The sequence below is a fragment of the Schistocerca cancellata genome, chromosome 4 (genome assembly GCF_023864275.1).
Source record: "Schistocerca cancellata isolate TAMUIC-IGC-003103 chromosome 4, iqSchCanc2.1, whole genome shotgun sequence".
Taxonomy (NCBI): Eukaryota; Metazoa; Arthropoda; class Insecta; order Orthoptera; family Acrididae; genus Schistocerca; species Schistocerca cancellata.
In genome coordinates this window covers 125,456,145-125,471,258 of record NC_064629.1, presented here as the reverse complement: position 1 = coordinate 125,471,258, position 15,114 = coordinate 125,456,145, and the positions used below count along the sequence as shown (strand labels likewise).

Here is a 15,114-nt window from a genome sequence, read left to right as displayed (position 1 = left end):
CAGTGGAAAAACCTTGTGTGGAGTGACGAATCACGGTACACAATGTGGCGATCCGATAGCAGGGTGTGGGTCTGGCGAATACCCGGTGAACATCATCTGCCAGCGTGTGTAGCACCAAGCCTAAAATTTGGAGGCAGTGGTGTTATGGTGTGGTCATGTTTTTCATGAAGGGGGCTTGCACCCCTTGTCGTTTTGTGTGGCACTATTGGACCACAGGCCTACATTGATGTTTTAAGCTCCTTCTTGCTTCCCACTGTTGAAGAGAAATTCAGGGATGGTGACTGCATCTTTCAACACAATCGAGCACCTGTTCATAATGCACAGCTTGTGGTGGAGTAGTTACATGACAATAACATTTTTGTAATGGACTGGCCTGCACAGAGCCCTGACCTCAATCCTATAGAACACCTTTGGGATGTTTCGGAACGCTGACTTCACTGACCGACATTGATACCTCTCCTCAGTGCAGCACTCCATGAAGAATGGGCTGCCATTCCCAAAGAACTATCCATCACCTGACTGAATGTATGCCTGCGAGAGTGGAAGCTGTCATCAAGGATAAGGGTGGGCCAGTACCATACTGAATTCCGGCATTACCGGTGGAGGGTGCCACGAACTTGTAAGTAATTTTCAGCCAGGAGTCCGGATACTTTTGATGACATAGTGTACTGCTGAACTGGTTAACTGTTCATACATGGAAAGACATGAGAGGTGCAAAAATCTAGATATAGCAATAAGAGAGATGTATTGTAGTGTATAATTAATTGCAAGTCGAAAGACAATGAACCTTGAGTGGTGTTGAAATGAGCATTGTTACTTACAGTACAAGATATTCATGTAAATATTTTTTAAATTTTTTGTAGAGGTTAATGTTTACGTGGAAACTCAAATGAGAATTGAGTTTTTATTTCGTAGCCCAAGGATGGATGAATGAGCCAATGGGCTGAGAATTGTTGAGGGAATGCATTCCACTTTCAGAGCTTTGTTGCTTAGTGTATGAGGAAAACTGTAAAAATCTATGTTGTAACGTTATAAGTGAAGTCTTCTCTGTCGGATTGGTTGTGGATTCAGATCTGTGGTCTGGGTTTGCCCAAAGAGGGGATGTATGTAATGCCGTATCTAAATTTTGGGTGTTACTGAATTAAAAGCAGTTCCATTGCAGCTGTGTGTGAGGCAAGCAGGCTAGCACAGCAGCACTGCTGTGTAATTTTACAAGCAAGTGTCTGTTAACTGCAAGGCCTCCGGGCCAAGCTGTACAATTGTGGTGACATTGCAGAAAGTCTGTGCGACTATGGCTGGCCTGCAGAGTATTTCCACCCCATGGAGACAAAAGGGTGTTGCTTTGAATCTGCCGTGAAGCAATTTATCAACACAAGTGTGTTACTAACCACTATAAATACCCTCGGACTCTAGCACAGTTAAGCACAGTCTGGCAGTACCCTCCTTGACATCGGTTCCACACAAGTCCCCATCACACAGGACAGCCAGCAGCTGATGCTGGTATGGGCAGCCAGCAGCTGACGCTCGTCTGGGAAGCCAGCTCTACCAGACTAGCTCACAGTGCTAAATCTGCACCCTTGGACTTAGAAGAACACAACAGATGAGCTGTCCCTGAGGCTCCAGGCAACATCAAACTTCTGTCTTGGAGGGCTGAGGTTCACAGTCAGGGTGGTACTACCATCATCCTTCCGCTCCAGCGTCAGCTTATAACCTGGTAGCAGTGAACACCTATGAGTATTCAGTGGATGCATATGTTATTGGCACTGCTTGTTCAGGGCTATGTAGTGGAAACTTATGCACATTGTGCTGAGTGGAGTAAACAATGCCAGCAAAGCAGGAATAGGACATCAAATGGCCATCCCGCCACCGTGACCTTTCGACATCATAAGCACTTCTGGTGAACACGCTTTCGCCTGCAGAGAGTGTATCCAGAGGCATCACAGCACGCTGATGATGTAACTCTAGATGAAATAAAATATGCTGTGTCTTGCAGCAGAATTTTCCTAGTGAAACTGGCCAGCATCACCACCTCCATAGCTCGCCAATCCGCCAACTCCACACCGCAGTGGCCCCACTCATCCCCATTCGCTATAGTATGTTTTTTGCTGTTTTATGTTTTAATATTTTCATAAATACTGTATGTTTTAAAGTTTGTTAAATTTTTACATTAACTGAAAGGCAATTTGCTGTTTATTTCTATAGACGGAGTTGCCCTTCCTAACATTGTTGTTATGGTCAACATTGTACTTAAAACTGGTTCTTTGGTAAATATGGTACTTTTCACTATTTTTTTTGTTTTCTCACCTTTTAAATAATATATCTTTTAAAGACTGTTAATTTTTCACATCAGCTGAACGGCATTTTCTTAGATCTGAAGATGCTTGTCAATCAGCTGGAACGTGTTATGTTTTATTGAAATCAAAACTATTAAAAGATTTTAGCAAATAAATCAAATTACTGTAGCTCCGTCACCCGACCACGTTACGTCTTACAAGTAGCTGCTATTTCATTCAGCTAACTCTTCTGAATGTTTTCTGACCAAATTATGATAAACAGTAATTTCACATTAAAAGGAGTTTCACAATATTATGCTACAGCCACTCCCCAGATGTAATGGTAACACATAATTAATACTTTGTGTGTTAATGTGTGTGTATTTTGTTTTGAAGTACAAAATGTCCGTAGTCTGCTAGTCATTGCCAGTTCACAGTTCACAAAGGTGTTTTCATACTAAAATTTCTACACAAAAGGAATTGTTAGAGGATACAGTGTCATTTACTTACAGAGCTTACAAGATTTCTCTTATATTGCAAATGAATTTATTAAACACGGTACTCCGTGTTACTGAATATTAAAACAGTAGGAATACAGACAATGGTTTAGAATTGAACTGCATTGAAAATGTGGCACCTTGTTCATACATTTTTGAGCAAAAATTGCTAACTTAATAAAAGTGAGCAATTATAAAAATATCTGTAACTGGAAAAAGAAATATTAAATCTGAAACCTTTAACAAAACAATAATAATGTGATGAATGGGAACAAAAGATGACTAGCTTTTTGTGTTAATAACTATTTGCTATATGGAAGCTTAACAACTAAACAGTGATGAAAAGGCAGTCACTGAAATGATTGCAGAAATTATACATCAAATGTGACTTCAGTGATGATTTCTTTCATTAAATGGAAATGCTGTACATTAATACTATGGCTGGATGTTTGCATTACAAAAACCTACATCGCCAGTTCAGTAATGGAACAACATACCACCAACTTCTGGTCAAATACATTATAAACATTTTTAGCATTTTAGTATAAAACTAGGTATAAAAATTTATTAACCTTAAATTATAAAATAATAACAATCATATCTTTGTTTACTACTGAACTCCTTTTGCATTTTTTAAAGTCTCATTTTTGTTTTCTGAGCAAGCACTATTCAGTGAACAATATGGCCATGTTGAAAACAACAGGATGCCAGTTTTCTCAAAATTTTGTGTCATTCACTCAACCTTCTTCAATAATTTACAGATTCTTTATTTATATATATAGTATCTCAACTTAAAATAAATTTTTACATAAAAGAAAAGTGACTGTACACAATATTATTTAAAAATGAGAAGAGTACATAGCACTATTGTCCATAATAAAACATCTGTACAACATTAAAATGGAAGCACTATTTGGGTGGAGGAAAGTGCCAACATAATACTAGTTTGGACACAGACCAAATTACAGGTCTAGAGTGTTGATTCAACATGAGGGATTTCCTTCTCATCTGTACAAATGCCACTGCCCGAATCTGAGTCATTGCTATGAGGACTTGAGTAGTTTGCAGCTTCTTGTAGTCTCATCAACATGTTTAACTAAAACAGAAAACATTTTGCGTTAGATCTGACTTTACTCACACTATACAACACACAGCATATTTTATCAGTATACTTACTAAAGGGTCACCCTCTGTATCACTCTGTGTTGAGCTTAGTGATTTAATACTGCTTCCTCCTATGCCACTGCCTTGTTGGATATCATAGCCAACATCTTCAGGGCGAAGCCTATAATAAAACATGGAGAAAGTAAATGAAAAGCTTCTGCACCAGGCATTGTACTGAAGACTGGGTGGATAACATTTTATCGACTTTTTAGCCACGTCAAGTGGTTATATCTCCACAAGATTTGGGCTGAGTGCTCCTTGGCAATTGTCAAGTGAGAATAGAGGCAGTGTGGTTGCTAGCCTCGTCCTTATACAGCCTTTGTACTCTGGCTGTGATGTCACAGATGCTCATTGCATTGCCCTATAAGGCAATGTTTTCACGCCATGTCTGATGTGACCATTTTAAGCTTGGAATTACTGGATTCCACACTGTACAGAGTTGCAAATAACCATCTTTACTGAGGATGTTACAGAAATGTTGATCTCTGTATCTTCTTTTATTAAACTATCCCAGAAAATGCTTGTCCCTGTGATGATAGATGCAATCTGATGCCCATTTTCCAATGCATGTTCAGCTGTCTTCGATTTCTTTGGATAGCATAGCTGCAGACAACTCTCGTGTTCAATCCAATGTTGATCTATCATCATGATATGCCTGAAATAAGACTATCTGAATCATAATGTATTTCATAAACACTGAAAGCTTTGAAGCTTCCATTATCTTTCACATGCCTCATGAGTTGGTGCATTCTAGCTGGAGACCTGAAGATTGACTATTTTATCTGCTTGGGTGCCAAATAATTTCCCCAATTAATAAACCACATAATGGTAAAAATGCAACTTCTGGTCAAATACATTATAAACATTTTAAGCATTTTAGTATAAAACTAGGTATAAAAATTTACTCTGATACTCAGTAATGTTCTGCTTGTGGGTACCTCTTCAAACTGCTTGCAATATTTGTTTATTTTTTTGCCACTCTCATGGAAGATTTTTGATAGGTGGTTCAGTTCTTGTGGTAAATTTTCTACACCAGAGACACCTTCCACTTGAACCAAGACCATCAGAACAGTGCACTTTTGAGAAGGGTCGCTACAGCTGAAAACTTACAGATAGATGTCAAATGAATGGGTTTTCTGTATACATCATGGCTGTGATGCCCACTGGGTTTTTGGCAGACAAAGACATCAAGGAAAAGTAATTTTCCATCTTTTTCAACATCCAGCATGAAATTAATGTGTTCATGAAGCTACTGAGGTGTTCCAAGAAGCCTTCCAGTTATTCACAAACATGCGGCTACACAACAAATGTGTCACTGAGATAGCAGTAAAAACAACTCAGCTTTGTGGGAGCTGTGTCCAAGGTGATATCCTCTAAGTTCTCCAAGAACAGGTTAGCTATGGCTGGAGCTAACAGCCTCCCCATCTCAATACTGCTCATCTGCTCAAAATACTCTGTGCCGTACTAAAAATTAGATGAAGAGAGGGTGTGCTCAAACAGATCCCCCACCATGCCATAAAAGAACTGGGAGAACAGATATCCTGGCATTTACTGGAAACATACATGAATAATGAGACCAGATCAAAGTTGAACATAATATCATAGCCTTCCAAGATGCAGACACTTAATTTGCCTGACAAAAATGTTTTCCCAATTTTTATGTTGTCGATCCATTTATGTTCATGATAGGCTGTAGGTGTATCTTCTTCTGGTGCACCTTTGGCAAGCCATGTAATGTAGTTGGCCTTCAGGAGAAGGTTCTTGATAGCACTGGCTTCCAGTGATCACTCCTTGAGTAGCTTCAATGTCTTCCTTCCTATTCTTGAATTTAAAATGGGTGCAACAGGAGATAGATAAAAATACTGATTTATTTGGCAATGGACAAGCACCAGTGATGTCATGGTCAGTACCATGACTATGTATAGACAAGGACAACAATTACAGAGCAGTCAGTTACCACTTGATAATGGCTAAGGAGCACTTGACATAGCAGACAGCTTGCTACTTTCCCCAATAATATTGCTATGATACAATGCATTAAGACATTATTTGATGAATTATAAAATACAGTACTAGAACAATGGTTTGAACAACCCACCTCAGATAACTAACTATATAAAATTCTTTGTGGTGGTCCACTATGTGGGATTAAAACTAAATTTGACGAATTGACATATTAAATTTACCGACAAACACATGAATTTTTTAATGTACAAAAGAACAGGCTGGAAAAATAATTGGAACACAAATAAATAATAATCTCTGAATTATGAAAGTACCTCAAACATGTAAACCTGATAATATTGTAAATGATGTTTGGGACTTATTACCACACAACCACGAAAAATATTGCAACAGGACTTGTCAGTCAGTAGACACAGGACAGAAAAGGGCAAACTGTTGTTTGACAAAATGCAGTGTGTGAGTCAACATGGCTGGCACCCCACACTTTCAAAAACCTGCACTTATATTGTGTTTGAGGGCTGTAATAACCAAAATGTTATGGAACTGGTATCAGTATGGGAAAACAACCATCAGCACAATTGTGTAGGACAGTGAGTCGCAGACGTTGCAGCAATCGCCATGTTCGAAAAACGCAGCAGCAGTGTGGTGCAGCTGACAATCCAGTATAACAGTGTACAACATTACAACATATTTTCAGTGACCATGCACCACACATTTGTACAGGTCTGTTGCAAATTAACTGAGTCACCTATTGCAAAGAGCATGTCTACTGTACAGCTGATAACCGAAAGATGGTCTGGTAGTCTGACAAATCATTGGTTTCATTGTACTCTTGGGTCAATCATAGAAGCATGCTTCTATAGTCTTAAGATCCATCATCCAATACAGTAGGCCAGAGGCAGCAGTTAAATGGTATCAAACTTGTGTTACTGTCCATAATTTGGAGCTCTGGTGCCAGAACAGGAACACACAGTTACTATTATCTCACAGACTGAATGGACCTGAGAATGTTTCACTTTTTTCAAAGTGGATAGTATATCTTTGGAACAATGGATCTGGTAACTAAATATGTTTTCTACAGGAATGGTTAGAATACCAAAACGTTAATTTATCAACATCTCGAGTGCCCATAAAATTAGATTTGATTCCTATTTAACATCTGTGGGCTTACATGACATATCGGATCTAAGTTTCCCTGCGACATGACAATGAACACAAAGTCAAACTCACCATTCAGTTTGTGGAGTCCACAAAAGTAATATTTGCAAGTTATCATACATATATTATTATCTTGGTCAAATGTGGTCATTCCCTGTTCCATATACTGAAGTAGTAGTTCAACAATCCTGAAGATCCCTTAACGTCTAGGAAAGTAAGCTTACAAAACTAGAAGAAACTAAGCGGAAATTGTTTCCAAAACTGATTTACAAGGACTAAAAATGATTTACTAGAATGGGAAAGTGCTCAGATTTTCATGTCAAGGACTTTGAGAAAATACAATGATGAAAATGGTCTCTGTGCTTTTATTTTTGTATGTCTCAGAACTTCTGTAGTAACCTTCATTTAATCAAGTACAACAGACACCCCTATCAACATAATCTTAAGAAATTTTGATGCAATATTTATTGTACAAATAAATACACACTTGTTAAATTACAGAATCAAAGAGTGACTAGTGGAGGTTTCCAAGTTGATTAAGTTGTTTAACCTTTTGTGTGAACTCGGTATTATGGTAGTCACAGTGATTGTATACTACACTTCCTGATGTGTACAGTGTTATTTTCAGAAGCTTCTTTAAATCACAGATGATGAGATGACGATGCATCAATAAATTCTGAAATCAGAATGTACAATGTATGATTCATCCAAGATTTCTCTGAACATGCAAATGTACATAGGAGAAACAACTACCACATTACCAGAGATCACTACTAAGGCTGAGAAAAATGCACAACGATGGGAGTAAGTCTCATAAGTTGCCTGCACCATTGAAAGTCACTTATCCATTTTGCTGCTATAGACGAGCTCTTTGCATTCTGTACTGAGGCTGCTTTTATTATGGCTGTATTGCTTGGCAAATGCTTGTGCCTGTGTTGAGAGATGGTGTCTCGGCCAATATGAAATACTTATCATCCAATTTTTCGAAAATTATTACATGAAAAATTTGCTTTTTGCACACCTCACAATCTTGTATCTTCAGTAGATAAAGAATTGAATTTCTTTTCATTATCCATCACACTTACTGTGCTGCATGAAATTAAGTAACACAATGCACGACATTTTTCAGAGTTCACAGAGAACGTGGTTAATATTAGATAATACATTGCAGCGAATGAAATGTAGATAAGATATCGAAATTTGATTTAAAACTTAGAGCAGAAGGATATCTCATTTTGTTCTCAAGTTATTGAATTTTATATCAGAAGAACAGTCATGTGCAATGTGCTCATTCATGACCTCGAGCATCATGAATAGTGATCATAACAATCGACGTGTTTCATAAATGATTCAAGATATCGAAATGAGGTTTTCTGCAGAGGATAGCACACAATGAGGCACATATACTGTATGATACATATTCGAAACTTTTTTATTCAATGGCATATGGAAGTAACACATCTGCAGGAGAGAGGGGTCGGTGGCCTAAGATGCATTCAGATGTCTATAGCATTGTACGAAAATCCAAGTGCCATGCATACACAGGGTGTTATAAAAAGGTACGGCCAAACTCTCAGGAAACATTCCTCACACACAAATAAAGAAAAGATGTTATGTGGACATGTGTCCGGAAACGCTTAATTTCCATGTTAGAGCTCATTTTAGTTTCGTCAGTATGTACTGTACTTCCTCGATTCACCGCCAGTTGGCCCATTTGAAGGAAGGTAATGTTGACTTCGGTGCTTGTGTTGACATGCGACTCATTGCTCTACAGTACTAGCATCAAGCACATCAGTACGTAGCATCAACAGGTTAGTGTTCATCACGAACGTGGTTTTTGCAGTCAGTGCAATGTTTACAAATGCGGAGTTGGCAGATGCCCATTTAATGTATGGATTAGCATGAGGCAATAGCCGTAGCGTGGTACGTTTGTATCGAGACAGATTTCCAGAACGAAGGTGTCCCGACAGGAAGACGTTCGAAGCAATTGATCGGCGTCTTAGGGAGCACGGAACATTCCAGCCTATGACTCGCGACTGGGGAAGACCTAGAACGACGAGGACACCTGCAATGGACGAGGCAATTCTTCGTACAATTGACGATAACCCTAATGTCAGCGTCAGAGAAGTTGCTGCTGTACAAGGTAACGTTGACCACGTCACTGTATGGAGAGTGCTACGGGAGAACCAGTTGTTTCCATACCATGTACAGCGTGTGCAAGCACTATCAGCAGCTGATTGGCCTCCATGGGTACACTTCTGCGAATGGTTCATCCAACAATGTGTCAATCCTCATTTCAGTGCAAATGTTCTCTTTACGGATGAGGCTTCATTCCAACGTGATCAAATTGTAAATTTTCACAATCAACATGTATCGGCTGGCGAGAATCCGCACGCAATTGTGCAACCATGTCATCGACACAGATTTTCTGTGAATGTTTGGGCAGGCACTGTTGGTGATGTCTTGATTGTGCCCCATGTTCTTCCACCTACGCTCAATGGAGCACGTTATCATGATTTCATACGGGATACCCTACCTGTGCTGCTAGAACATGTGCCTTAACAAGTACGACACAACATGTGGTTCATGCATGATGGAGCTCCTGCACATTTCAGTCGAAGTGTTCGTACGCTTCTCAACAACAGATTCGGTGACCGATGAATTGGTAGAGGCGGACCAATTCCATGGCCTCCACGCTCTCCTGACCTCAACCCTCTTGACTTTCATTTATGGGGTCATTTGAAAGCTCTTGTCTACGCAACCCCGGTACCCAATGTAGAGACTCTTCGTGCTCGTATTGTGGACGGTTGTGATACAATACGCCATTCTCCAGGGCTGCATCAGCGCATCAGGGATTCTATGCGACGGAGGATGGATGCATGTATTCTCGCTAACGGAGGACATTCTGAACATTTCCTGTAACAAAGTGTTTGAAGTCACGTTGGTACGTTCTGTTGCTGTGTGTTTCCATTCCATGATTAATGTGATTTGAAGAGAAGTAATAAAATGAGCTCTAACATGGAAAGTAAGCGTTTCCGGACACATGTCCACATAACATATTTTTTTTTCTTCGTGTGTGAGGAATGTTTCCTGAAAGTTTGGCCGTACCTTTTTGTAACACCCTGTATACGTCAACAACACCTGGGGAATGGCATGGCAAGACGTGTATACATCCCCACAATAGTGAAAGGGTTAATTCAATGAGCTGAGTGGATGAGCTCCACAAATTTCGAAGAACAATTAATCTGTGTCTAAAACAAACAGCATTTTATACAAGAACTTCAGTCTTGGTTCTTATGAGGGCCTCCTGTGTGTTTCACTGAGAGAGCTACTATGTCTGACACTAAGTTAAAAGCCACCTGACTGACCTCTCAGTGATAGAATGTCTGAAAATATTCATATTGTGAGGAACCAGAAAAGCAAATTCGAGGACATTCTATAAGGAAATACATCACTGGCCCTGGGATTTCTGATCGAAGTACAAGAACAGTGCTACACCAGTAACTTGTGTTACATACACACGAAATGTTGCCAAGTCATGAAATAACCAAGTAAGGGGTGGAGATAGGGCTGGGATGGGGGGTAGGGAGGGGAGGGGAGGAGAGGATGTGGTGGCGAGGGGAGGGGAGGAAGTGTTCAGTTAGTTAATTTAATGAGAAGATGGATTTTCGTTCGTGAGGCTTCAGAAACAAAAATTTTAGTACAGGACAGTAATAATATACACTCCTGGAAATGGAAAAAAGAACACATTGACACCGGTGTGTCAGACCCACCATACTTGCTCCGGACACTGCGAGAGGACTGTACAAGCAATGATCACACGCACGGCACAGCGGACACACCAGGAACCGCGCTGTTGGCCGTCGAATGGCGCTAGCTGCGCAGCATTTGTGCACCGCCGCCGTCAGTGTCAGCCAGTTTGCCGTGGCATACGGAGCTCCATCGCAGTCTTTAACACTGGTAGCATGCCGCGACAGTGTGGACGTGAACCGTATGTGCAGTTGACGGACTTTGAGCGAGGGCGTATAGTGGGCATGCGGGAGGCCGGGTGGACGTACCGCCGAATTGCTCAACACGTGGGGCGTGAGGTCTCCACAGTACATCGATGTTGTCGCCAGTGGTCGGCGGAAGGTGCACGTGCCCGTCGACCTGGGACCGGACCGCAGCGACGCACGGATGCACGCCAAGACCGTAGGATCCTACGCAGTGCCGTAGGGGACCGCACCGCCACTTCCCAGCAAATTAGGGACAATGTTGCTCCTGGGGTATCGGCGAGGACCATTCGCAACCGTCTCCATGAAGCTGGGCTACGGTCCCGCACACCGTTAGGTCGTCTTCCGCTCACGCCCCAACATCGTGCAGCCCGCCTCCAGTGGTGTCGCGACAGGCGTGAATGGAGGGACGAATGGAGACGTGTCGTCTTCAGCGATGAGAGTCACTTCTGCCTTGGTGCCAATGATGGTCGTATGCGTGTTTGGCGCCGTGCAGGTGAGCGCCACAATCAGGACTGCATACGACCGACGCACACAGGGCCAACACCCGGCATCATGGTGTGGGGAGCGATCTCCTACACTGGCCGTACACCACTGGTGATCGTCGAGGGGACACTGAATAGTGCACGGTACATCCAAACCGTCATCGAACCCATCGTTCTACCATTCCTAGACCGGCAAGGGAACTTGCTGTTCCAACAGGACAATGCACGTCCGCATGTATCCCGTGCCACCCAACGTGCTCTAGAAGGTGTAAGTCAACTACCCTGGCCAGCAAGATCTCCGGATCTGTCCCCCATTGAGCATGTTTGGGACTGGATGAAGCATCGTCTCACGTGGTCTGCACGTCCAGCACGAACGCTGGTCCAACTGAGGCGCCAGGTGGAAATGGCATGGCAAGCCGTTCCACAGGACTACATCCAGCATCTCTACGATCATCTCCATGGGAGAATAGCAGCCTGCATTGCTGCGAAAGGTGGATATACACTGTACTAGTGCCGACATTGTGCATGCTCTGTTGCCTGTGTCTATGTGCCTGTGGTTCTGTCAGTGTGATCATGTGATGTATCTGACCCCAGGAATGTGTCAATAAAGTTTCCCCTTCCTGGGACAATGAATTCACGGTGTTCTTATTTCAATTTCCAGGAGTGTATAACACTACAAATGCCTGTTGCATTGCCCAAATATAACTGTCTGGTCTGCTATATCTGAATTTGGGAAGCGTTGGATCCATACTTTTTGTGGGCTAAGTATGTTAGTAACCATGACTTTGAACTGAAATTATGATACATTAAAGAAGTATCTGAGAGGCAAATTGGCAGAACTTTATGAGACTATGCAATTGCGAAGATGATAGAGAGGGAGTTTATGTATATTCTCATCGAGAAAAATGATCTATAATCTTGCATTATGACACTGATTGGCACACACTGTTATCTGCTTTGATTCCACGTGATTTCTCTCCAGAGGTACCTAAAAGCTAAGATTTGTATATTTTTCTGGAAAGACTGAATAATTAAGGAAAATACCAGATGTTCCTTTTATTTATAAAATAATTGCTTTCCTAGTTTTCTTTGTTTGATATAATCCTTCAAAAAGTTGGAGGTATTTCTCCAACATGCACTACACTGATAGATCCATAGACCTGATATATGGTTTTGGGCTTTAATATTCTTCTGTCCTCTCCCAGTCCCTCCCTTCCTAGGGCACCCAAGACAATCAAAGCTCAAAATATTTATTTTCAACAAACTAAACATTGCAAAGAATCAACTAGTCCTGAAAAACACATAGTAGTATAGTTTCTAACACCATACCTCAGCAGTGCTTCAGGCCCACCCTGGACTATGTCTCCTGTCCAGGGATATGTCTGGCAGATGAAGTGAGCTGGATCTTCCCAAGCAGCTCTCCTTCCATAAAGCTGTAGTCCTTCACGGACAGCCTCTAACAAGTATGGCACCACAGAATAGTTCCAAAGATCAGTGAACCACACCTGAGATCCAGTTACATTGCTAGGGCATGAAAGGAAGAGCCGTGGTCCTGTGAATAAATGAAATGCCATTCTCTAACAAATCCACACCATGAAAAACTGTCTATTACGACAGAACTGGTCAAAAAGTAATGGGATGCCTCCTTTCTCTTTGCTGCAACAGATATCCAAATACCCTTATGATACCACCCCAACCCTACCCAAGTCATATTTGTGTTTATTATGAATTACTATGAAGAACACACATTTTACAGCTCAGTAAGCAAATTTCTCAACATACCATCTCCTTGTTTGTCATTTAACACTACTTCTTAAATGTACATGGTGACTCAATGTATATTTTTCATTCAGTACATTCAATTTCCACTGCCACAGAGAAACACATCATGATGAGTAACAAGACAGACTGATCAACTGCATTCGAGTTCGTCTACTGTGATTAAGCATTTGTGACTGCCATAGACATTGCAAAACAACGAAGTTAGCTTTATATGAACAAATGGCCTCATTTGACATATCATCTGTAAAGATTTGCCTTACTGTAAGATAATGTGTTACTCTGTGAATGCATTACTGATTCCATTAAATACCCAAAAATCTCAAGAAAGATGTGAGAACAACTAATATCTGCCAAATGTTTTATTACAGCACTTAAGTTTCCCTCATACTCCGAACAAAAATTTTTGTTAAATATCCATGTAGAGTAATGATGCATGAATGACTATACTGGCAGCGGAAAGAGTGGTTTAGTATTACAATAATTTGTGGTAGCTTTGCTGCCACAACACTGCCATCACTTGTCAATGTTCGTGAGAACGCAACGTAAACTGTCCATACAGCACTACATAATTTATTGACATTCACAGTATTAAAATTACATTTTCATACATAACCATACTTTTAAATCTGTTCGCATACGGCTGATTTCTGAAATAATCCAGTTTTTAAATCGCAAACACGGAAAAACGAGAAGAGGAGCTTCAAACCTTAGTAAAATGAGTATCACTGAAGATAGATATAAATGTTGTGTTGTCGTGGTCTTTAGTCCAAAGACTGGTTTGATGCACCTCCCCATGCTGATATACCCTGTGCAAGCTGCTTCATCTCTGCTTAACTACTGGAACCTACCTTCATTTGAACCCACTTAATGTAATCAAACCTTGATCTCCTTTTATAATTTTTAATGTTATCACTTTTCATATTGCATAAACCACAATGGTGCAAGAAGGCACACAGAATACCACCATACAAGTATACACATATTGAATATTAGTTACCACAAACCAACCAAATAAAGAGGAAATTAAACGACAAAATATTTTGAATACTAGTGACACAAACATAAGAGCCCATGACAAAAATCATTAAGTTATTTTAAAATCTATGAATGAGGCACATTTTACACTACAAAAAGATTATTAAAAGCTGAACTTACCTATCGTAACATCTGATGAACTGTGTGTTTCAAGAAACTTATTTAAATGTTGCCATACTTTTGGAATCCATTCCAAGATGCGAGTCAAGTCATTATTTCTGACACCTTCATGTACTTCAACTTCCAGTAATCGTCTACGCAAGTAACGCCCCAAGAATCCCTTAACAGGTTCCATGTGGTTTGCACATAACACCCATCTGTAAAAATGGAAATTGATTAAACCAAACCTAAATCATAGCACAGCCATATGCAAAAACATTAAAATGAATGGAATTATGGGAACACAAATCATAATGATGATGTTATCAAATGCGATCCAGTTTTTTTAAGATGACAGACCAGTTGAAATGCAATGATCATTGAAAAGAGATATATAAATCTTAACTCAGGGCAGGTTAGTTGCTGATGTTACAATAACTCTTAATATCATGTTCTACTCAGCAAGCCTACCTTTGCCTACATCATTTTCAAAAATGTGCAACTATTCAGATGCCATACAAAACTATAGGTCTGTTTACAATGATAGCACTGCAGCAACCTATTCAGAGAATTAGTCACACTCATTCCCCAGTTCTGTCTGAAATGTCATTATTCGGATAAAAAATTTATTGGAAGTCATTGCAGATATTATTGCTCAATGGCT

At 40.5% G+C, this 15,114-nt stretch overlaps 1 protein-coding gene across 4 annotated transcripts in view; it reads right to left on the bottom strand.

Annotated features, from left to right (window-relative positions):
* Positions 1-2,659: 2,659 nt before the first annotated feature.
* The window catches only part of LOC126183309 (protein sickie-like), a 701,479-nt gene continuing 689,024 nt past the window's right edge, over positions 2,660-15,114 (bottom strand). For 3 of the 4 annotated variants that reach the window (XM_049925155.1, XM_049925156.1, XM_049925154.1), the window contains 4 exons: positions 14,472-14,668; positions 12,864-13,086; positions 3,947-4,055; positions 2,660-3,866 (listed from right to left, as the gene is read on the bottom strand). In XM_049925155.1, coding sequence (XP_049781112.1) covers positions 3,741-3,866; positions 3,947-4,055; positions 12,864-13,086; positions 14,472-14,668 — 655 coding nt within the window. In that variant the 3' untranslated portion in view covers positions 2,660-3,740. The remainder of the gene's footprint in view (positions 3,867-3,946; positions 4,056-12,863; positions 13,087-14,471; positions 14,669-15,114) is intronic. The other variant, XM_049925157.1, reaches the window with a different exon arrangement.